This window comes from Hydractinia symbiolongicarpus, chromosome 15 (genome assembly GCF_029227915.1).
Source record: "Hydractinia symbiolongicarpus strain clone_291-10 chromosome 15, HSymV2.1, whole genome shotgun sequence".
NCBI classification, from domain to species: domain Eukaryota; kingdom Metazoa; phylum Cnidaria; class Hydrozoa; order Anthoathecata; family Hydractiniidae; genus Hydractinia; species Hydractinia symbiolongicarpus.
Window position 1 is genome coordinate 9451560 of NC_079889.1, and position 24388 is coordinate 9475947.

Genomic DNA, 24388 nt, shown 5'->3' on the forward strand with positions numbered 1-24388 from the left:
ATTTATTTAAATGCATTATAACATGCACCTTTTCAACAGAAGGAAGTTTTTTTATGGCCTTGCTTCTCTTATTTTCGCAAACACGGCCTTTTATTTCATTGCGTACCTTTATCTAAGAAAACCAGCTTATTATTTTTCAGTCCACATTGCCAGAAATTAACCTAACGAATACGTTCAGTTTCAAATAATAGAAAATAAGAAACTGTCAACACCACCAATGAATTCGCAAAGAGACAGTATTCCTTTGCTCTGTCAAAATACATTAAAAAGCGTGCAACTTTTTCAATTGGGCTATAAAAAAAAATAGTGTGAAACTCTATTAGGGCATAATTAAGAAAGCAATGAAATTCTTACAGGTCAGACGTTTAAAGTAACACAGAATGATTAAAATTCCATTAGATAAAGAACTACTACTTAGTCATATTTTTGATGCATTTTTATAATAAACATGTTCAACCCACTGGGTTAATCATTATTGTTTGAAAGTAAAGTAGTTCTACTTAATAACCTTAAATTTCTATACAGCAGTATATGAAGGGTGACAGGGTATTAAAAATCAGAACATTACGCTGATAGTGTCAGAGGTATGTAGAGCTTGGTATTCGTTCTTTTTGTTGAATTCTGAATAAAACAGACTTTTATGGGACACATGATTATTAACTATCAGTTTTAATACATTTTTATTTTTAGATGAAGTTACTTCACCTGGTACTGTTTTTGGGGTTTGCTGCCTTTTTATGTGCAGGTAAACCAACATTTTTTGTTCTATGATTAACTTTCACATAAAGTGAAGTTCACAACAAAAAAGGCAAAATTTATTTCCGCTCTATGAAATAAAAAAAATTAATGATTATAATTATTCTAGAACATGAAATAAAAGTTGAAGATGATAATGATGATGATTCAGACTTAAAGATAGAGGACGAGCTAGATACAACAGATGAAGAAGTTACAGATAAAGACATGCATCCTGAAGAAATAAATGATGGTTTGTATTTTTCTTCAATATTCGTTGTTGTTTTTTTGGCAATTTTACCGTTTGTATAAAAATATTTTTATTGTATCTTTTATTTATCGCAGACGAAGAAGAAAATGATATTGAAAACAGCGACAGCCCCGTTAAAAGCAAAGATGGTGAGGAACAAGGTAAATTTGATGTCTCTATAACTTTTATTTTTAAATTAACTATTTACTTTAATATAAATTCTCTTTTAGATCCTGTTGCCTGGATTTCACGACGTAGCTTTTCAAGTTCTACACAATAGAGGCAACAAGTAAACAAATTACCAAGGAAAAACATTTTGTCTTTTGACAGATCCTAGCTGACGTCATCAAAATTTAAATAACGGTTCATTTTTATTTTTATCCTGTCTAAGTGGATATTTCCACGGCCTTTATCGACTAGTCTCTTATAATAATACGCTAAGTGTGTCTGTCTGTCACTTTTGCAAACACGATATTTTTTACCACTCGAATGCGCGAGTTTTTCGAGTTTTTTTGTTTTGTTTACATTTGTCTCGCAGCCGTTAGAAACCACGTGATAGAAAATAAGCAGTATGATTCGTTCAAATACGTACTTTCGAACGGGACGGCATTCGAATAAAAAGTTCCGTTAGCGTAAAAACAAACAAACATAAAAATTTCTCGACAAAGTTCTCGACACAAAAGGCGAACTGAAGAAGCGGTTAAAAAATGTCTTATTTTCGACGATCCCTTAGTCACAAAAAAGTGCAGATATTAAAAGCAAGAAAAGTAAAAGTGGAGAAGTAGAAGTACAAAAGTAAAGTTAGAAGCCACGAGAAGTTACTTCGAAAGTGAAGAGTGCAGCTAGAAGTAGTAAAGAAAAATTAGAAGTAGAAAATAAAAGCTTGGGTTTAAAGTCGATTTGGATTCACATATAGTAAGAAGTTTGATATTTTTAGACGTTATGTTTTTATGTCGCTAGAGTTACGTGTCAGGCAGACTCGCATTTGCCAGGAAAAAGTCACTTAAAAGCTTCAAATTCTTTAAGTTTTATGTTTTACCGCGTTTTTTATAAAAAAGCTAGCATTTACTGTTTTTTGCATAATTAATGTATCCCCCGGTGCGTAACTAATGTTTTGTCCTAAAATTCAAAATGCTGCATAAAGCTGTTAGCTGGCTACCAAACAAATGTGCCAGCGAAATAGAAAGTTTTGGTTTGTTGAACTAACTGCAAATGTCATAATTTTTACATTGCTATTGTTTTCCTTTATATATGTTTTACTAAGCATAAACAGCTAGCTATAGACTTAGCTAAGTCTCCCCAGCTTAAGTATATTTAACTGGGTGTCTTAGGTACTGTTTTGTTAGCTGGCTAGCTAATGTTAGCTTCAAGGCTCCATCCCATAGCTAGCTTTAATCTATGAGTTTTGTCGTTATTCCTCTTTTTTTAGGTATTTATAGCTACCTTAGTACTCAAACTTCTCTTCTTTTTTGAACACGAATTATGATGTAACAACAAGCTATAGCTACAAAATCTTTCTTGAACTTTTAGGATACTGTGACACATTTTTATGCCCATAGAGAATAATTTTTTCACATTTCCTGTAAACTTTACAAGGGGACCACAATATGACAAGTGGAACAAATTTTATAGAATTTAAAGTGTGTGTATTAAGTTATTTTTTATTGTTTTGTTTCCTCATCCTGTTAAACTTTTGTCAGCCTACATGTAAAATGCCAGGTTTTTTTACAAGGGTTTTTGACATTCGATTGGAAATTTATATATACGTGGGTTTATGACTTTGGGTTAAAAACATTTTTGAGAGGATGGTATGGTTGTCAGTTTATATTGTTCGTGTTGCAAAATGCTGTTTTTTTGAAATTTTGTGTAAACTTTTGTGGAAATAGACCACATGCAATATATATACTGAAAGAACAAATCTTTGTAGAATCAGACTTCACTGTAAGCTGTTGTAAAGCTGATGTCTTTATCGGTAAAAATAACAGCCATATTTTACTAATTAAGAAAAAATAAAACGAGTTTGAAAGTTAAAAAGTATTTATTTGTTAAGCTTTTCGTACACTAAGTACATCTTCAGACTATATAAACAACTTTGTCTTTATATTTCGTATTATAAATTATTGTTTGGGAGAACTAACTGTATGTGATGTAATTTTTGCTGGAAGAAAATTCCATGGTTTCACGTTTTTGTTTTTCTTGAGAATTTTACAAAATTTTGTAGGGATAAATGTTTGCTGATAATAAAAAATTATATACTTAATGTTCTGACTGAAACTGTTTTTGTTTTTTATATTTTGTAATCTAAACGCGAGGACTGTATGCACTGAAATCACTGATTTTTTTAAATTTTGATGTGTTTCATAACCTTTTTGTAGAAGATTAATGGGTAATGGCAATATACGACATGCTGAATGAACTTATTTTTGTTGATTTAGATGTGTTTCTCAAAAACTGATCTGTTTTACATTTTGTGTAAACTTTTGTTTACGAACCATATACAATGTTTCCAAAATAATGATCTTTGTTGATTCAAGTTTATTCTTTGCTCATTGATTTTTTGACATTTAGTTTTAAAATTGTTGGTAAAGGGCAGTACGGAACTAAAAAGGAAAATTTTTGTGTTCTTAACTGGTTGATCTTTACATTTTGTGTAAATTTTTGTGGGAGAGGATGGTATCCAACCGTAATGACTGATTTTTCTAGATTTAAATTTGATGTTTTCGAAACTATGGCTTTTTCATATTTTTGTATAATCTTTTAAGGGAAAGACAATATTTAAAATGTGTAAAATAACTTATATATTTGTTGATTTGCGCTAACTCTTGCAGGCCTCCTTTTTGACATTTCAGAATAAAATACTGAGGGTTTTCAACGTAATCACTTAAGGTGTACATATTTGAGATGCGTTATTTCTGAGATTATTATTATCTAACTGTCGGTGTTCTTATTGTCGGTTTTGTGTGTATTGGTGTTGTGAGTGTCGATGTTGTGAGTGTCGTTGTTGTAACTTTTTATCAACTATATTTTACACCTTGCAAACTGTTCTTTTTTACTTTGTGTAAGATTTGTGTGGAGGATTTAATGCGATTTGACATTTGATGTAAGATTTTAAGAACATTTTTTTTTGTATATGCACTACTGACGTCAGCAACACATCTAAAGCAACCTATTTTTCATTGGCCTTTTGCCTAAGTGGATTTTTCCACGGGCCTTATCGACTAGTCGATAAGGCCCGTGGAGTAATCCACTTAGGCAGAGGGACAATGGAAAATAGGTTTTTTTAGATTTTTTGCTGACGTCAGCAGTGCAGGTACAAAAAAAATTGGCGAAGTTTAATTTATTCGTTGCCTGTAATGTGTAGAGGTTAAAACGCTGATCAAAATAATGTAAAAGGATCATATGTTTTCGACAAACGCCTAAGGAGATATAAGGTTTTAAAAATTTTGCTGACGTCAGCAATGAACCGTCAAAACCCAAATTTTTTTTTAAGAAATTCGTATACCTGTTGCCTTCATCGTATAGATCTTGAAGCACTGATTAAGAAAATGTATAGGATCATGTACTTTTGGTAAACGGTTGCAGAGATATTAGGGTTTGAAGATTTTTGATGACGTAATTAATCCGTCCATTCCGAAACGGATTCGGGGACCCAGGTTTGGGAAAATTACCCAAATTGGTCCTAGGTGGTCCCTAGTTACCCACGCAGTGAAAAATCATTGACGTCACCACCTCGTTTCCAAGTTATTTGCCCTCAATGTTTTAGATGCACTGTAATGGCTTCATTATTTTAATATAGGATATTGACGTTAAAGTAGTATTATTGACGTCGCGCTGTAACGTCAGATAATTTGACGTAATAGACATGTATTTTTCGGCAACATCAAAGAAAAATGAACACATCCACTTTGCCTGTCACAGAGACACGGAACTGGCGTATTATTATATAGACTAGTCGATAAGGCCCGTGGAAAAATCCACTTAGGCAGAAGGACAATGGAAAAGTAGGCTGTTTTAGATTTTTTGCTGACGTCAGCAGTGCAATTACAAAAATATTTGGCGAAATTTAGTTTATTCGTTGCCTGTACTATGCAGATGTTAAAACGCTGACCAAGAAAATGTATATGATCATATCTTTTTGATAAGCAGTTAATGAGACATAAGGGTTTTAAAATTTTGATGACGTCAGCAGAGACATGTTAGAACACAAAATGTTTTTTTTCAGAAATGTGTATGCCTGTTATCTTCATCGTATAGATCTTGAAACGCTGAGCAAGAAAATGTATAGGAACATGTACTTTTGACAAACGGTTGCAAAGATATTAGGGTTTAAAGGTTTTTTAATGACGTCATCAACCCGTCCATTCCGAAACGGATTCGGGGATCCGGGTTTGGGAAAATTACCCAAATTGATCCTAGGTGGTCCCTAGTTACCCACGCGGTGAAAAAACATTGACGTCACCACCTCGTTTCCAAGTTATTTGGCCTCAAAGTTTTAAAGGGACTGTCCGGTGAAAAATTATTTTAAAATATTATTTGTAATTTAAAATTATGACATAGAAAATACCTTTCTTTTTTGATATTATTCACTTAATCACATATATAAACAAACCTTTTTATCGTAGATGTTGTTAAAGCATGGCTTCGTCTCGTTGCTGCAAATGCGCGCAAAACGGCCTGGGTTAAAAATTTAATATGCGTAATTATGCATGTGACGTAGAACAGTGGTGAAAAACAGACTATGTAGCGAAAGTGTGTAGCGTTTTCAGTACAAAATATGAACCCCCCTAGAAGTTAACTGTTTAGAAACTTATTTAAAAAAACTTTTAATTTTAAACTCTTCTCTACAAATTATGAAATACGATTATTAATATGTCTTCGTCGAACAAAAATTTCACGGTATTAGGATTTCAGTATGAACCAGAAAGATCAGATTCCGAAATAGCTTCACAGCCTAGGCGGGTTTTTAATGATGCTTTTGATGATCAGGCAGACTTCGATCCTCAGCAAAATCCTAGATTGTGTAAGCCTGTTACTGATTGGTGTCGTTGTGGTAAATGTGAGAGGATGCCGACAGAGAAAGAGTGTGTTTGCTGTGTTGAAATCGATGCCATAAAATACTTCAATCTTAATGGTAGCGATTTATTTTTATATATTTCCAAAAATAATAAGGGGAGTTTATATTTCCAGACTTTTTTCTAACTTCATGATAATTATTTTAAAATCAGGAATGCATCACACAGCATCCACATTTTAACTACATCGTGTTGTTGAAAGATGTGTTATGGACAGCGTTAGTCGCGCTATATCGCCGATACGGTACCGTAGGTGGCGTTGTGACAGGTGTATCACATTGACCGTCAACGGCAAGTTCTAGCTGCCGATTTTCATTTGAAATTTCACGTGACAGTATCTGTTTTTCTTTTCGCCAAGCATGATCTACCTCTGGGTAAACAAAGTTGCCACGATGCTCGTAGTACATGGTTTTGGAAATGAATTGCAAGTTTAATATGTTTGCAAATTTTAACATTTTGTTAAATGTTATTCCAGCTAGTTCAATAGCAGCGGTTAAGTGTAAATTACCAGCTCCTTTGGTGCAATTTAGTTTCGGTTGACCAGACCAGTTGTAGTTACAACCTAAAATTCAACAATTAAATTAGAACCTAGGAGGGAGCTACAGGCTATTTTTCAGAATCGAACAATAAATGTTTTACTTAACCTTTTACACACTGTATCTTGTACGTTAGCTGACTGCCAGTATTCTTAACTTCGCCGATGCTTTTACTGTCTATGATGGAACCACACTTTATGCAATACTTAATCAGCTCTTTGATACATGTTTTGTACACCAAGTAAGTTTTTTGCTTGCATGGCTCCATGTTTCGATGTTCAATACGTTCTTGTTCTTGTTCTTCGTCTTCTCCTTCATCCATCTCTTGACTAATTGAATAATTAGGGTCACTTTTATCAGCCCTGAAATAAGGAATATGCAAAAAATAGATTCAAAAATACGACTTTATGGAAGTGGTTGGAAATTTATTTTTGTTTTGTTACCTCTCAAGAGATTTGACTAGCCATTCATCATCCTCACTCTCATTGTCGCCATCGAAAATTACGTCCTCGTCCAAATCGTGTCCCTCGTGTGAAAATTCAGAAGTTGGTGGTTCAATTAAATTCGACAATCCCAGCATTTCCAATGTGTTGCTTATATTACCTGAAGTATTAAATGAAGAAAAACGATATAAACAGTTCCTTCATTAATAATTTTTTCATTGTAAATTCGTGCACGTATAAGAAAATATTTACCTTTATGTAGGATATTGAATGTACTGTTCAGAGCTGCTGCTGCGCTTTGTAGGTTCACGTCATCCAAATCGGAATTAAATGAGGAATCAGTACAATTTGAATCTGAAAACATATACATTCTTAAAAATTACAAAATAAATTGCCACTTCGGTTAAGCATGAAAATGAAATAAAGTCGAAAGCCATACCGTTATCTGTGTCCGTTTCATTTTCAGTTTGACAAGAAGCATGTACAACAGCTACTTGGGTTTGCGTTTGCGCATCTGCTACAGAACACGACGTTTGTGTACATGTACTTCGTACTGACGTATCTTTATACTGGGTTGCACTCGTTTGTGTTTTTGGTATGGCCTGTATTCCAATTAATAATTTGGATTCAACTTCAAATTCAACTTCATTATCGATTAAACATAATTGCTCAGAATCTTCAACCAAGGCTGACTTCACCAACTAATAACGATCGAACGAAGTAATAAAAAGGAATGGGAACGAAGATGATATACTCGAGAAATGTTAAGAACATTCAAGGCTTTGTCAATACCAATAGCAAAATACGGGGAAATTAAGAATAATTTTCAAGATTAACATTCTTATAAAAAAAACGGATTTGCTTACGTCTTTAGATTGACTTCGTTTGGCTCGCGATGTGGAGGATGTACGTTCCTTAGGGGCAGTCTTATGACAAAAAATTGTCGGCACAGAATTTGGAATAAACCGCCGTTTGCAAGGACGATCTTTATAAAATAATTCATTCTGAAGTTTCCAGCTTGGGTCAAAGCAGGTTTCTTCAAAACAGTCAGAGCATAGAAATACTTTAGCTGGCAGCTTTGTTCTGTTAATTGCGGCAATCCAGGATTTGCTAACTCCAGGATTCTTAGGCATTAGGAAGAAGCTTTTATCTTTGTTTGACTTAATGTTGTTTTTACAACCGTACGCCGAACAGTAGACCATACTAGCAGCAAGTTTTTCGACCTTTCTCCGTTCAGAGTTGTTTCACAAAAAGAAACAAAAATGTTATTTAGTTTGCTTTCGAGGGGAAATTGCGTAATGTCGCGCTGAAGCAGCCTCTTTTACATTTTGATCTTTAAATTTTATCTTCAGCGAAGCGCCTTTAGCGAATAATAACAGAACCTGTGAAATCTGATAAATTATTTATAACACATTTCCGAATATATGCTACACGGGGGTATTAACTGACTTAAAAAATAATAAACGAAAATAAAATAAGTCAATAAGATTTTTTGTTCCGGTCTATCCTTTAACGGGCTAGGGCGTTTTGTTTTGATTTTCTCACCATTGTGCTACGTCAGGGGAAACATGTGTGTTTAGCCTCTCATTCATGCTGAATTATTCAAACAAAATGGCGATCCAAAGGTGATGCTTCGCGAGGGAATTGAAAAAAAGAAAACAACTTACATAAGCGTATTAATATATTATGTTTTAAAAGATGCAGATATTCTTTAGTAATAAGTACATATTAGTTGATATAATAAAACTTATTTTTTTACCGGACAGTCCCTTTAAGTGCATTGTAATGGCTTTACTAATCTTAATTAACTTTCCTTTGACGTCAATACTATTTTATCGGTAAAGTTTGGTAAATTACAGAACAATTTTATAGGCGATGTTTTATAGAATTTGTTAAAGAGAATTTTGAAGAATGTAATCCACTTTGCAAAAGTGACAGACAGACACACTTAGCGTATTATTATAAGAGACTAGTCGATAAAGCCCGTGGAAAGATCCACTTAGGCAGGATAATAGAGAAAAACAACCGTCATTTAAACTTTGATGACGTCAGCAGAGACATGTCAGAACACAATTTTTTTTTTAGAAATGTGTATACCTGTTGCCTTCATCGTATAGATCTTGAAACGCTGATGAAAAAAATGTATAGGATTATGTACTTTTGACAAACGGTTGCAGAGATATCAGGGTTTAAAGGTTTTTTGATGACGTCATTAACCCGTCCATTCCGAAACGGATTCGGGGACCCAGGTTTGGGAAACTTACCCAAATTGGTCCTAGGTGGTCCCTAGTTACCCACGCGGTGAAAAATCATTGACGTCACCACCTCGTTTCTAAGTTATTTGGCCTCGAAGTTTTAAGTGCACTGTAACGGCTTCATTAATTTAATATAGGATATTGACGTTAAAGTAGTGTTATTGACGTCGCGCCGTAACGTGAGAAAATTTACCATATTAGACATGCATTTTTCGGTTACTTCAAAGAAAATTTCGGTAAGATCAAAGAAAAATGAACATATCCACTTTGCCTGTTACAGACACACGGAACTGGCGTATTATTATATAGATAAAGCGAATACACTTGCTTAATATATTTTTTTGACTTTCCTCCGTTTTTTTTTCATGTATAGAAATCTGTGCTTTATCACCAGCCCACATTGGGTCTAATCAACAAGAAACACAAAATAAACAAACACACCACACCACTCAATACGAACAACAACAGAGACAGGAAAAACGAAACAGGTACGAAGTTCTTTTTATGTCCGCCTTTAAAATTGTCGTTGTCGCTATTTTTGTTTTGTTTTGATTTTGTTGTTCTTGTTTTCTATTCGATTGCGTCGTCGGGGTTTTTGTTTTGTTGTTGTCATGGTTTTTGCTGTTGTTTCAGTTTCCACTTGTTTCTATTTTGTGTTTGTTTGTTTTGCACTTGTTCTCCATAGTTACTTGTCGATTTGAAAATTTTGTAATACAATTAGGCTCCGGAGGAGGGTGATTTATTAAAACACACTCCTGCCTGGTCATGCATAGTTATGTGGAGGTTATTTTCCTCTAGTATGGGTGTTTTGTTAAGCTAATTTCTATTATTAATTTGTTTCATGACTTCACTTTAAATTTTTTTTGTTCTTACGTTTTACTTTCTCGTTTTGGTTAATGATTAATAGTTTGTATATTTACATTGTGCTTTGTCATTCGTTTAGAAATTTGACCAATAAGTTGGAAAGAGGTTAGTCTCTTTATATAAACACACACTAGCTAGCAAGGAAATATCACATCTCAATGTGATTCCGATGCATATTGCTTTGTTTTAGCAATAAACGAACCTTGAACTGCTCCAGTTTTTATGGCACAAGGATTGGAGTAGTTGCAAAGGGTATATGCTATGTATACGAATTTACTCTTTAAACTTTATTATCTTGTAATACAATATATTGTCTATATTTTTCATTTCCATGACATGCAGAAAAATCAAACTTGTATATCTAGCAAAGGTTAACTACATTTGGTTATATTTTTAAGAAGAGCAACTCTGTTCTTGAAATTTGCTATATAGAGAGAGAGCCAGAAACAGAAAAGAGAGAATGTGATGCAAGAAAACATTAAGGCGAGATCATTGAAATTTTGCAGCTACATGTTTAATCTTAATAAATCTATGAATGTCCGAGCAGCAGAAACTTTTAATATCGTGTTCAGGCTTGATCAAAGTAGTAATGATAAAGGAATTAAATTAAAAGAGGAATTTTCGATAGCTTAGATAGGCCTAATTTCACAATGATTTCGTTTTTAATTAATCGTGTTTATTTCCTTGACTAAAGTTTCTGTGTAAAATTAAAAGATATTCCGAAACCTAAAATGTTGGAAAGAGGTTAGAGCAAGCTTTATTTTAAAATCGTTTAGCTTTTATCGATAAAATCAAATTTTAATGTATGAAGTTTTAAACAACAGAAATAACGGTGACTGAATTATAATTAGTCGATAGGCTATACATTGAAACACATTATAAAAGATGTAACAAATACATCCTTAAAATTTATATTATAACACCCGTATCCGTGTGCCCTTAACGTAAAATGGTAACCAGGGTAGCGAGACACATAAATACGATTAGTAAGGACGGGCGAACCGGTGGATTTATTAACGCGCCACCGACTAGTTAAGTGATATTTCTTAAACAACAAAAACTCTCTTCAGTCATAACTTTTTATACTAAACTTGATAACAGCTGTCTCACACTTCGACAAAAAGCGGTATAAAAAGGACAGGCGAACCCGTGGATTATTTCACGGACCACCGACTGGTCTTATAGATCTTATAACTTATGTTGTTCTCAAGGTTGTAACTAACACCTTGTACTCAGTTCGTTAAAAAGGAATCACTTAACAAAAACTTAGTTTCCAAATATCTTTTAATTTTACACAGAAACTTTATTTGCGCCATTTTTACCTTTCTAGTTGTACTTTACCTCTGATTTAGAATTTTTAAGTAGCAAAACTCTAATAAAGTTATCAAGTCAATAAATAACAAGAAGCCCTGGGGGCTCTAAGAATTTCCACTTGCTACCAAAATATTTGATAACAACCTGCTAATTCGTTGTGTTATCGTGCCAAACATTCGAAAAGGTTTGGTGCATGAAGCTCTGAAGATAAAGCACACAAGCGACATTATGTCTTACAGCAAACGCAAACAAAACGAAACGTGTCAAAATAAACCCACATTTTAAAAGAAATTGCTAACAAAAATACAGCCTATCATTCAAAGTCTTGCGAAACGGTATTTAGTTGACAAAAAATCAAAATTTTGATGTCACCATCATATTCAGTATATTTTTTATGTTAACTTTGCAAATTTTTGTTGAAAATTAAGTAGTTTTAATTTTTGGACCAATTTTGGCCTAAATTGACATTTAAGGTGGCAAAATACCAAAATTTTGATGTCACCATCGTATTCAGCATACTTTATTTGTTAACTCTGCCAAATTTTGTTGAAAATAAAGTTGTTTGAATTTTTGGACCAATTTTGGCCTAAAATGACATTTAAGGTGGCAAAAAACCAAAATTTTGATGTCACCAACATGTTCAGCATACTTTATTTGTTAACTCTGCCAAATTTTGTTGAAAATAAAGTTGTTTGAATTTTTGGACCAATTTTGGCCTAAAATAACATTTAAGGTGACAAAAATCAAAATTATAATGTCATCATTATGTTCAGCATACTTTTTTGTTAACTGTGCCAAATTTTGTCGAAAACAAATACCAATTTTGACCTGAAACGTACTTCCCAGTACTTAGGGAGCTTGGTTACGAAGGTTAAAACTGTGACATCGCAATTGACCATTTGGGACGGGTTAGTTGTCAGTTATACCAATACTATCCTGAACGTGAAATCCCAGGGTCGATTTTTTCTCAAAAAATGCTCCGAAAGAAAAAAACGACGGTTTTAAAGAATTCCCTACGCCTTCGGGCGCGGAAATTCAATTAGAGCAGGATATTTCTAATGCGTAGGTAGCAATAAATAACAAGATAACTCTGCAGCTAAGAAGCCGCGAACGCGATGTATGAAACGTCTTGCGAGCGAATGAAAAGCACAATTGTCGCTCTCCAAGCAGTTGCATTTGAATGTTAGTGCTTTACAAGCTAGAGGTGCAAGACTACACTGTTTTTTATCACTCAGTTTACTCCTGCGTATTACTAGTGATATGTAAAACAACTTGTAGTAAAGCCTAGTTTACATATGTGAAATAAAACAGTTACTAAAGAAACAAAGAAACAAACCCAAAAAAATATTTTTATGTTTAAAAAGAAAACACACGTTAGCAATTTAATCGTCTTTGTGACGTAGACAATTATTAAACAAACAATAACATAACTCTAAGAAATTCCCAATGGCAATGGGAATAAAATAACAGGCATTTTGTAGAAACAATAACTCAAGTTAACAGCAAACTCGAAAAATATAAAGATAACCTTGATGATAGTTGCTTTCTTTCCTATTCCTTATTCGGACAGAATAAATAAAAACATCCGTTTTTTGGTATTTGTTGGTATTTGGAATTTGAGGACAGCACGCACGGTTTTATATTTACAAATGTCACTTCACGTCAGAACGCTTGCATTCTGTTAATTTTTAACCGCTATGTTCTTTGACAACTTATATTTTACATTATAATTTTTACAAGAAACTGATGCAGTAAAGCCGGAAGCGAAACCAAAAACAGATATCTGTGATGGAACATCCACACGATCCATGCAGTACTGCTACCCAATCGTGCACGGGTTCCTTAAACTCGTTTATACATAGATTATATTAGTTCTGTGTAGCGTTGTGCGTCGTTTGAATAATTTGACTGGTTGCTCTCCTTCTCTTCATCGTGCTGAACGCGCTTGTTACCATGGACACATGAAAGAAAAATATATTTTAGTTAAGTAAAAAATAAAAAACGACTGTATTTGATGCTGTCCGAACAAACCGAGGTCTCACAAGTTTAAAAACGCCCTTTTTAAACGCGTCTTCACGGCGCATGCGAAGATGCGAAGCTTCCTCCCGCGGAAACGGAAAGAAACTTCATTTCCTGCGCAACGAAGGAAATTTCGCATATTACGTAAGAATTATTATTTAACTAGTTGTAATGTGGACCATTCGTGGATGAATAAGCAACATTAAGGTCGCCCGTGCACTTAATTATAACAAATGAAATCATTCCGTGTAGTTTATAATAGCATAATTAGACCCAACTGCTAAATTATTCTTAGCTAATAAAATCGCTTCTTAAATCGCAACACTTGTTCTAAGCTTTTAGAAATGTAAACAGAAGTTTTACAAATAACAGATTCGTTTCAAAAGGAACAAATATAATCTACCTTTCTCTCTCACACACACGATCAGACGAAGGGCTTTGTTATAAGAGAATTAAATATAAATGAACTTAGGTTTTATCAATGCCTGATTAAACTGAAGCTTTGTCTTAATCCGATTCCTACCAAATTCCTTATGATATATGAATAAGAATTGGTTTTACAATAAAACTCTGCATGCCTATAGTTCTTTATCTTTAATATATGTATCTATTTCCCTATAATATTAACTGTATTTTCTCTGTCTGGTCCGCAAGAAAAGTGTCGTGCAAGGGTCACATGAAATAGCGTCTAATTTAAAGACGGACGACCCTGTGGATTCTTCACGGGCTAACGACTAGTTTTTATATATTACTTGATGTAAAAACATCACGGTGTTGGTCTGAAAAAATGCAACAAACTACCATGAAAAATATGTGTATCTTTTATAATGATGATACAGCATCTGTATCCAACTTTTTCCCCTTGGCAATGGTTTAAACTTTTCAACTAAAGCAGAATTGTTTGAGCAACTCCACAAAGCATTGAGGGTATGGAAAGGGGTAAGCTTGTCCGGTTTATAGTGTAGCGTACAAGTATTTTTCGGAGTTGAGGGTTCGTTGAGTGTTTTGTGCAGTGGATCAAGTTTCTTTCGTCAACATTAGCAACAATTAAAGTTTTGTTTACACGGCTCATAAAATTATGAATTTATGAGTGGATAAAATTACGATTAGAATAGTTTTACATCTTGAGCTATCGATTAGAAATGCTCGGACATTTTAGAGAGGGACCTTTAAATCTTTTTCCAGCTGAATAGAGTGTAATGTTCTCTCTTAATTTTATTTCAATAATTTAATCTTATCTTAGAGAATCATCCCTGTTTCGTGAAATAAATATACGTTTGAGTTTTATTTGTTTCCTGAATATTTAAATAATTTGTCGTTTAACCAATAGATAATATACTTTTGCGCACTGGAGTATTACATTTATTTCAAATCGATTTGTTAATTTTATTCAAACGACGGGAATAAAATGGAGAACATAAAAAAAGTTCTTAAAACTTATTGTTATGCACATCATTAAGTTATTGTTTTTTTGTTAATAATTGCGTTAAAATACGGAAAGAGTTAAAATCGACAACAAATTCAAAAACAAATTTAACTGCAGAAAATAAAATCCTCTCTGCTCAGCAGCAAACATAAGAATAGGATTCACATCTTAGTTGAGCGGTTCTTGTTCTTTATGGTTCGATAATGGTATCAATAGAGACTGAAGAGGCTATCTTGTGAAAATGATTGTGACAAATATCATATGGTTAATTTATTCAAGCTTAAAACGATAAAAACGCATCGGTAAATTAAAGTCATTGCTCAAACTCAAATTGGATTCATTACTTTATTCAAAATACACAACCTAACAAGCTATGTGAACGCCATTATTAAAACTCGATTTTAAAAAAACAAACAAGAACAGTTTGAATAAACATTACCATTATGTTAAAGACAAATTTCATTGTTAAAAGACAATAATGAAACGCTAGGATTTTCCCAAAACATTTGGGAATACTTTCTTCGACTTTTTATAAAGTTTGACGTTCTGTTACTGCCTCAAAAGAAGATTTTATACCAAACAGACAACAGTACAACTTTAGTGTGATATTATATTGGTATTTACTTTGAACTATTCCAACCGGTAAGTTTTTTTTTATTTATTTCTAAACAACATGGATCAAGAAAAGGGAAAGTTGCGATGTGTTTACATGTACAAATTGAGATACGTTTCTTAAAAAGCTAAGCAAAACAAGTCTATATGCGTTCAAACTTTATCGAAGCATGTTATCAGAGAGAATAGGAAACTCCACAATTTGCTTTTATGAATTATTTAAAATGTAAAGAAGTTTTTGATGTGGTATACATTTTTCAATACTCTACTAATAAATCCTGTTGTTATCAATAGCTGGATCGCTCTGACCTTAGCAAGTATATAGTTTTAGTAAATTTAACTTTTTACATAACCGTTGTTTGACACCTTCGGTTTTGTTAGACCTTTGGCATTTTTATTTTATTTTATTTTTACTTTGTTGTTGGACCTGCTTATATTTTTAAACGTTTTGTTTCAACGGGTATAAATATGATACAGATTGTGAGCAACCTCATTCCCAGGGCTTTTTTTCTCTTTTATTATTTTTTTATTGTTGCATGCTTAGACGTTTTGTTTCGGTGGTTATAGATAGAGAATAATAAATAAATTGTGACTTTTAAAAATTCTAATTATTGTGTTCTATGTTTTTATTTGGCACTCCTCATATGGACTCGATGAGAGATTCAGTGGATTCTTCTACGGGACTTCAGCTAGTAGGATTATTAATTTGCACTGTAAAATCCACTTAGGCAGGACTACATTGGAAATGAGAATCGTAACTTGTATTTTGATGACGTCTGCCAGGACCCGTCAATACAATATTTTTTTCCTAGAATTTGTTGACACGTTGCTTCCAATGTGTAGAGCATGAAACACTAATCAAAATAATGCATAGAATCATGTACAACACCAACAATAATAATCTATATAATAATACGCTAAGTGTGTCTGTGACAGGCAAAGTGGATGTCTTCATTTTCCTTTGATGTTGCCGAAAAGAAATCTTTGATGTTGCCGAAAAAAATATGTCTTCTTTGTCGTGAAAAGGCGCGAGTTTTGTGTGGTTTGTTAAATGAAGTTCTAGCGCAAAGTAACGGAAATTGTGTTTGCAAAAAAGATGGCTGTCCTTTTTAAGCATTTGTCTTCTCTTGCCTTCAAAATAAATCTTTACAAAAGCATTTAAAAAGGGGCATGGTATATAAATGAAGTATAGAAAGGTTTGTTTATGATTTTTAAAGTTTTGATGATATTATTGATGCGAGACATGTTTGTTAGCTAGCATCAACCACACCAACAACAACTAGCTAGGTAGCTAGGAATTTATAAATATGTAGCCATGTTCTTTATACCTAGCTAAGTCTCCAGTTTATATTTTAGTGACCAGCTATTAGCTGCTGTAGCTACCTTATGTTAGCTTCAGTTTTATGTTGCTTTTTGCATGTAAGCTAATCTTAGTGGTCTTTGCTAAGAATGTGACTGTAACTTATTTTAATTGACATTCTAAGCTTAAATTAACAAGCCACAACAACTTTTAAAAAAGTATTACATAATATTTAAGAAGAGTTTAAGGACTGTTTTTAAGCAAATAATGTATTTTTCACAATTTGTGTATGCAAAAAATGTATTTTTCACATTTTGTGTAACTAAACTTAAATACATCGGTTACATGCAATATGACGAAACAATTTTTATTTAACATGTAGTAATTCTGGTACCTTAAGTGTAGTGATTTTTGTTGTTCTAGCTGTTCTGACTAAAATGTTTTTGTTTATTGCATTTTGTCTCAATTAAGAAAAGTTTCAACTTTTTTGAGGGAGTACAACACCGAAAAAAGTTTTTTTATATTTTGTAGAAATTCTTACCGGGCAGGACTCTGCACAACATACCGAAATGACTGATCCCTCTCTATTTATAAATTTGATGCGTTCCAAATCACAGTTTTTTGAAATTTTGGGTAATATTTAGTGAGTACAAGATGCAAATACTGATTTTTGTTGAATCAGAAGTATTTTCTACAACCATTCTTTTTTTACACTTTTGTGGAGAAAAAGTGTATGCAATGTCATCCAAATAACTGATTTTGTTGCAAACTGTTTTTCTTTTTCACATTTTGGATTGAAATATTGTTATAAAGGGCATATATCAATAGACATATATATACCAAAATAATTAAATTCTGCAGGGGGGTGTAGACATTTGATTGGAAATTTACATGGGTTTTTGTCTTTATTTTAATTTATGAAAGGATGGTTGTTCGGTTCGGGAAGGTTGTTTGTGTTCTTGTTTGTCTTGCAAACTGCTGTTTTTTAAAATTTTCTTTTTTTTGTGGGAAAAAGACCACATGCAAATATACTGAAAGCACAAATTTTGTAGAATTGGCCTCCACTGAAGGCTGTGGTGTAAGCTAATAGCTTTTTCATAGTTCGTATTATAAACTTTTGTTGGGGAGAATTAAACTGTATGTGATGTCATTTTTGCTGGAAGAAAATTCCATGGTTTCACGTTTTTGTTAAGATTTTTATAATTGTGGTAATATATAACTGTGTTTGGTGATGATGAAAAAACTTTTTTGTATTTTATATTTTATGAAATGCCAGATTTTTCTATAATTTGATGTGTTTCATAACCTTTTTGTAGAAGATTTATGGACAATAGCAATATAGAACATGCTAAATGAACTGATTTTTGTTGATTTGGATGTGCTCCTCAAAAACAGATCTGTTTTACATTTTGTGTTAACTTTTGTGAGGACGGACCGTATATGCACTTTGTTTTCCAAAAATCATATCTTTGTTGATTCAAATTTACTCCTTCTTTATTTTTGACATTCACATTTAAAATGGTTGGTAAAGGTAACTACAGATCATCATACTAAGGAAAAATTTTTTGTGTTCTTAGCCTGTTAATTTTTACAATTTGTGTATATATATTTTTTGGAAACAGGATAGTATGTAATCGAATAAATGATTTTCCAGATATAAATTTGATGTTTTATGAAACTTCTGATTGAAATATTAAAGGTTTTCAATGAAGTAAATATTTGAGATGTCTTATTTCTGACTTTATTACTGTATTATTGTAAGTGTTGTACTTGATTCTATACATTATTTTGATTAGTGTTTCAAGCTCTTCACATAATCTTTGTTGATTCAAGTTTATTCTTTGCTTATTGATTTTTTGACATTTATGTTTAAAATTGTTGGTAAAGGGCAGTACGGAACTAAAAGAGAAAATTTTTGTGTTCTTAACTGGTTGATTTTTACATTTTGTGTAAATTTTTGTGGGAGAGAAAGGTATGCAACTGAAATGACTGATTTTTCTAGATTTAAATTTGATGTTTTCCAAACTATGGCTTTTTTATATTTTTGTATAAGCGTAAGGGAAAAACAATATTTAAACTGTGTAAAAAACTTATTTTTGTTGATTTGTGCTAACTCTTGGAGGCCTCCTTTTTGACACTTCAGAATAAAATACTGAGGGTTTTCAACATAATCACTAATAAGATGTATGTACATAATTGAGATGCGTTATTTCTGACATTGTTATTATCCGTGTTGTGACTGTTGGTGTTGTAACTGTCGGTCTTCTTACTGTCGGTTTTGTGAGTTTAGTGTTGTGAGTGTCGATGTTTGAGTGTCGTTGTTGTAACTTTTTATCAACTAGATTTTACACCTTGCAAGCTGTTCTTTTTTATTTTGTGTAAGATTTGTGTGGAGGATTTAATGCGATTTGATATTTGACATTTTGTGTAAGATTTTAAGAACATTTTTTTGTATATGCACTGCTGACGTCAGAAAAACATCTAAAAGAACCTATTTTCCCATTGTCCTTCTGCCTAAGTGGATTTCTCCACGGGCCTTATCGACTAGTAATCTCTATAATAATACGCTAATTCCGTGTGTCTGTCTGTCACTTTTGCAAAGTGGATTACATTCTTCAAATTTTCTTTAACAAATTCTATAAAACATCGCCTATAAAATTGTTCTGTAATTTACCAAACTTTACCGATAAAATAGTATTGACGTCAAAGGAAAGTTAATTAAGATTAGTGAAGCCATTACAATGTACTTAAAACTTTGAGGCCAAATAACTTGGAAACGAGGTGGTGACGTCAATGTTTTTTCACCGCGTGGGTAACTAGGGACAACCTGGGACCAATTTGGGTAAGTTTTTCAAACCTGGGTCCCCGAATCCGTTTCGGAATGGACGGTTTGATGACGTGATCAAAAAACCTTTAAACCTTGATATCTCTGCAACCGTTTGTCAAAGATACATGATCATATACATTTTCTTGATCAGCATTTCAAGATCTATACGATGAAGGCAACAGGTATACAAAATTCTAAAAAAATATATTTATTTTGTATTTGCACTGCTGACGTCAGCAAAAAAACTAAAACAACCTGTTTTTCCATTGTCCTTCTGCCTAAGTGGATTACTCCACGGCGGGCCTTATCGACTAGTCTATATAATAATACGCCAGTTCCGTGTCTCTGTGACAGGCAAAGTTGATATCGCCATTTTCCTTTGATGTTGCCGAAATTCTCTTTGAAGTCGCCGAAAAAATTATGTCTTCTTTGTCGTGAAAAGCTGCGAGTTTTATGTGGTTTGTTAAATGAAGTTCTAGCACAAAGTAACGGAAATTGTGTTTGCAAAAAAGATGGCTGTTCTTTTTAAGCAATTTCTACTCTTTCCTTCAAAATAAATCTTTACAAAAGCATTTAAAAAGGGGCATGGTATATAAATGAAGTATAGAAAGGTTTCTGTAAGGTTTGTTTATGTTTTTTTCAGTTTTGATGATATTATTGATGCGAGACATGTTTGTTAGCTAGCATCATAAAACCAACCACACCAACAACAACCTAATAGCTAGCTAGCTCGGACTTTATAAATATGTAGCCATGTTCTTTATACCTAGCTAAGTCTCCAGTTTATATTCAACTGACCAGCTATTAGCTGCTGTAGCTAGCTTATGTTTGCTTCAGTTTTATGTTGCTTTTTACATGTAAGCTAATCTTAGTGGTCTTTGCTAAGAATGTGACTGTAACTTATTTCATTTGACATTTTAAGCTTAAATTAACAAGCCACAACAACATTTAAAAAAGTATTACATAATATTTAAGAAGAGTTTAAGGACTGTTTTTAAGCAAATATTGTATTTTTCACATTTTGTGTATGCAAATAATGTATTTTTCACATTTTGTGTAACTAAACTTATATACATCGGTTACATGGAATATGACGAAACGATTTTGATTTAACATGTAGTAGTTCTTGTACCTTTAGTGTAGTGATTTTTGTTGTTCTAGATGTTCTGACCAAAATGTTTTTGTTTATGACATTTTGTCTTATTAAGAAAAGTTTCAACTTTTTTGAGGGAGTACAACACCGAAAAAACTTGTGTTTTTTTTATATTTTGTATAAATTCTTACCGGGCAGGACAACATACCGAAATGACTGATCCCTCTCTATTTATAAATTTGATGCGTTCCAAATCGCAGTTTTTTGAAATTTTGAGTAATATTTAATGAGTACAAGATGCAAATACTGATTTTTGTTGAATCAGAAGTATTTCCTGCAACCATTCTTTTTTTACACTTTTGTGGAGAAAAAGTGTATGCAATATCATCAGAATAACTGATTTTGTTGCAAACTGTTTTTCTTTTTCACATTTTGGATTGAGATATTGTTATAAAGGGCATATATCAATAGACATATATATACCAAAATAATTAAATTCTGCAAACTTTGATTTTGTCGTTCACCTCTCATCTTTTATATTTTGATTAAACTTTTGAGGAAAATCATAGGAATTATTTAGAATATGTATTTTGTGTTGGAAATTTAGTGCAAAAATTGACGTAAAATGAACTGTTAAATTGATTGTTGTTGTTTTAACATGAATTATGACTCAAACTTTGTTTTTGCATTTCTAATTTGACTAATTAGCCTAAAAATTTGCCAATTGGTTTTACACTCTGTTCTTTTTTATATATATTTTATGTGAACATAGAAGTACACAAGTAAAGTTAGAAGCCACAAGAAGTTAATTCGAAAGTGAAGAGTGGAGCTAGAAGTAGTAAAGAAAAGTTAGAAGTAGAAAATGAAAGCTTGGGTTTAAAGTAGATTTGGATTCACAAATAGTAAGAACTTTTTAGATATTTTTAGACGTTATGTTTTTATGTCGCTAGAGTTACGTGTCAGACAGGAAAAAGTCACTTAAGAGCTTCAAATTCTTTATATTTTACCGCGGTTTTTTTTACACTTTTTTGCATAATTAATGTTATCAAAAAAAAGTGCTAGCGAAACTTTTGGTTTGTTGAACTTACTGCAAATGTCATAATTTTTATATTGCTATTGTTTCTCTTTATATGTGTTTTACTAAGCATAAATAGCTAGCTGGCGTCTTCCCAGTTTAACTATATTTAACTGGGTATCTGTCTTATCTAATGTTACCTTCAAGCTCCATATCTAAACCTAGCTAGCTAACTGATGATTAATGTTGTTATTCCTCTTTTAGCTATTTATATCCACCTTAGTAGTCAAACTTAGGGATCTTATTTGAGCACGAATTATGATGTAACAAGCTACAAAATCTTTCAAAGATTATTGAACTTTTAGGGTAGTGTGAGGAAAAATTTTACTTTAAGAGGAATGATTTTGTAAAACTAAAGTGTGTGCGTTAATTGGAGTAAGTTTTATTGTTTTGTTGTTGACATCCTGTTAAACTTCTGTAAGCTCGCATGTAAATTACAAGGTTATATATTTTTACAAGGGTAGTGGTTGATATTTTTACAAAGTTTGTTGACATTTTTTGGGAAATTTACCTCAGTTTTTTACATTTGTGGTTAAAATTTCTCAGCAGAGAATAGTATGGTTGCCAAATATATTGTTTGTGTTGCAAACTGCTGTTTTTTAAATGTTGTGTAAACTTTTGTGGAAAAAGACCACATGCAAAATACTGATAGAACAAATTTTTGTACAATTAGACTGTGAGCTGAAGTTGGATTTTTTTTATATTTTGTTTTATAAACTTTTTTTAAGCTTTAAACTAACTGTAAGTAATGTAATTACGGGAATAAATAATTGGTGATGATAAAAAATTACTGAATGTTCAGACTGAGACTGTTTAACTTTTGTGAGGGAGGACCATATGCAAGTATATATACTAAAAATAATAATTTGATATTTTACACTTTCCAAGTTGTATTTTTGTATGCACTTAAATGACTGCTTTTTTTGAGTTGAATTTGATGGGTTTCATATCAATTTTGTGGAAGATTTTATGGGTGAAAACAATATAAAACATGCCAATTGAACTGATTTTTGTTCATATTTTGATTTGCTCCTCATAAACCTTTGTGTTCTACATTTATTGTAAACTTTTGTGAGGAAGGACCATATATATATATACAATGTTTTCAAAATAATGATTTTTGTTGATTTGAAATTTACTCCTTGCTCATTGCTTTTTTGACATTTCAGTTTAAAATGTTTGGTAAAGTCAGTACGGATCATGAGACAAAAAAATTGTTTTGTTAACCGGTTAATTTTTACATTTTGTGCATATTTTTGCGGGAGAGGATGGTATGCAACCGAATAAATGATTTTTCAAAGTTTAACTTTTTGTTTTTAGGTGTTTTGTGTTTGTTTAAGTTTGGCTTTTTGATATTCTTTAAAATGCATAAATAACTTATTTCATAGATCTGTGCTTACTGTTGCAAGCCTTTCTTTTCGACATTTCAGATTAAAATATTGAAGGTTTTCAACATAATCACATAATACGATGTATACATATTTGAGATGTGTTATTTCTGACATTATTATTGTTGTCGTAACTGTCTGGGTTGTGACTGTCAATGTTATAACTTTCTACTAACTAGATTTTACACCTTGCACGCCGTTGTTTTTCATATTTTGTCTGACGTTTTGTTGGAAGGATTTCATGCGATTTGACATTTGATATTTTGTGTTAGATTTTAAGAACTTTTGACTTATATACTTTCTTTTTATGCATTTTCAGATTATTTTTTTTAGTAAAAGGCATATTCAATATACTGAAATATTTGCTGATGTCATCAAAATTCAAATGACAGAACTTTTCAATGGTTTTTCTGCCTAAGTGGATTTTTCCACGGGCCTATCTACTAGTCTCTTATAATAATACGCTAAGTGTGTCCGTCTGTCTGTGACAGGCAAAGTGGATGTGTTCATTTTCCTTTGATGTAGCCGAAATTTCCTTTCAAGTCTCCGAAAAAGTTATATCCATTTTGCTAGCAGGTTTACTTTGTTTACATCACGTGATCAAAATGGATCAACTTGATTTGCTGAAATAAATTTAACGGCTTTCTGTACAAAAATGGTGTCCCTCGACACCGAAAACAACAACAAAAAAAGAAATGTTCCTTCGTCTTGAAAAAAGTGCAAAAAGTAATTCAGAGAAAGAAAAGTCCAAGAAGTGAATTAAGAAGTGGTAGCTAGAGCTAGAAGTAAAGTAGTAAAGTTAGAATTAGAAAATAAAGGCTAGAGTTTGAAGTGGATTTAAAAGCAATAATAGTAAGAACTTTGATGTTTTTAGACTTTTAGTTTTTATGTCACTGGAGCAAGCAGACTCGCATTTTCCAAGAAAAGCCTCAAATTCTTGAAGTTTTATATTTTAGCGCTTTTTTAAAAACAAACCTAGCCACCATATTTGTTTATGTTTTTGTTGCATAATTAATGTATCCCCTGGTGCGTAACTAATGTGTTTGTCCTAAAATTCAAAATGCTACATAAAGCTGTTAGCTGACTAACAAACGGAAAACTTTGGTTTGTTGAACTTACTGCTCACTGTTATGTTATTATTTTTACATTACTATTGTTTCTCTTTATATGTGTTTTACC

General features: G+C 32.4%; 4 protein-coding genes across 7 annotated transcripts in view; 2 read left to right on the forward strand and 2 right to left on the reverse strand.

Annotated features, from left to right (window-relative positions):
• Positions 1 to 292: 292 nt before the first annotated feature.
• Positions 293 to 3847, forward strand: LOC130629115 (uncharacterized). 2 transcript variants are annotated; one of them, XM_057442219.1, is made up of 4 exons: positions 293 to 745; positions 866 to 988; positions 1081 to 1146; positions 1216 to 3847. In XM_057442219.1, exons 1-4 carry the CDS (start codon positions 691 to 693, stop codon positions 1263 to 1265), a joined length of 294 nt encoding a protein of 97 aa, XP_057298202.1. In that variant the 5' UTR covers positions 293 to 690; the 3' UTR covers positions 1266 to 3847. The 2 variants fall into 2 exon arrangements, with proteins under 2 accessions (XP_057298202.1, XP_057298203.1); XM_057442220.1 differs by having other exon boundaries at positions 1087 to 1146.
• A 1640-nt stretch (positions 3848 to 5487) lies between these two features.
• On the reverse strand, positions 5488 to 7183 carry LOC130628881 (uncharacterized). The gene is made up of 3 exons (XM_057441920.1): positions 7037 to 7183; positions 6702 to 6955; positions 5488 to 6619 (listed from the first exon to the last, which is right to left on the reverse strand). The coding sequence occupies exons 1-3, from the start codon at positions 7171 to 7173 to the stop codon at positions 6240 to 6242; spliced, it is 771 nt and encodes a 256-aa protein (XP_057297903.1). The 5' UTR covers positions 7174 to 7183; the 3' UTR covers positions 5488 to 6239.
• Positions 7184 to 7187: 4 nt separating this feature from the next.
• On the reverse strand, positions 7188 to 8784 carry LOC130628707 (uncharacterized). The gene is made up of 3 exons (XM_057441690.1): positions 7903 to 8784; positions 7476 to 7737; positions 7188 to 7390 (listed from the first exon to the last, which is right to left on the reverse strand). The coding sequence occupies exons 1-3, from the start codon at positions 8236 to 8238 to the stop codon at positions 7188 to 7190; spliced, it is 801 nt and encodes a 266-aa protein (XP_057297673.1). The 5' UTR covers positions 8239 to 8784.
• A 6585-nt stretch (positions 8785 to 15369) lies between these two features.
• The window catches only part of LOC130629179 (uncharacterized), a 29024-nt gene continuing 20005 nt past the window's right edge, over positions 15370 to 24388 (forward strand). The window contains exons 1-2 of one of the 3 annotated variants that reach the window (XM_057442303.1): positions 15370 to 15556; positions 21519 to 21648. The gene's annotated coding sequence lies outside the window, so the exon portion shown is untranslated. The other 2 variants (XM_057442302.1, XM_057442304.1) reach the window with 2 other exon arrangements.

What these genes read in the sequence shown, in the direction of transcription:
- LOC130629115 (XM_057442219.1), top strand. Translation starts at nt 691, where the DNA reads ATGAAGTTACTTCACCTGGTACTGTTTTTGGGGTTTGCTGCCTTTTTA. An exon ending in TGCTGCCTTTTTATGTGCAG is followed by an intron (nt 746 to 865) that starts GTAAACCAACAT and finishes TAATTATTCTAG; the next exon opens with AACATGAAATAAAAGTTGAA. An exon ending in TCCTGAAGAAATAAATGATG is followed by an intron (nt 989 to 1,080) that starts GTTTGTATTTTT and finishes TATTTATCGCAG; the next exon opens with ACGAAGAAGAAAATGATATT.
- LOC130628881 (XM_057441920.1), bottom strand. Translation starts at nt 7,173, where the DNA reads ATGCTGGGATTGTCGAATTTAATTGAACCACCAACTTCTGAATTTTCA. An exon ending in CTAGTCAAATCTCTTGAGAG is followed by an intron (nt 6,956 to 7,036) that starts GTAACAAAACAA and finishes TCCTTATTTCAG; the next exon opens with GGCTGATAAAAGTGACCCTA. An exon ending in CAAGATACAGTGTGTAAAAG is followed by an intron (nt 6,620 to 6,701) that starts GTTAAGTAAAAC and finishes GTTGAATTTTAG; the next exon opens with GTTGTAACTACAACTGGTCT.
- LOC130628707 (XM_057441690.1), bottom strand. Translation starts at nt 8,238, where the DNA reads ATGGTCTACTGTTCGGCGTACGGTTGTAAAAACAACATTAAGTCAAAC. An exon ending in AACGAAGTCAATCTAAAGAC is followed by an intron (nt 7,738 to 7,902) that starts GTAAGCAAATCC and finishes GATCGTTATTAG; the next exon opens with TTGGTGAAGTCAGCCTTGGT. An exon ending in TGAAACGGACACAGATAACG is followed by an intron (nt 7,391 to 7,475) that starts GTATGGCTTTCG and finishes ATATGTTTTCAG; the next exon opens with ATTCAAATTGTACTGATTCC.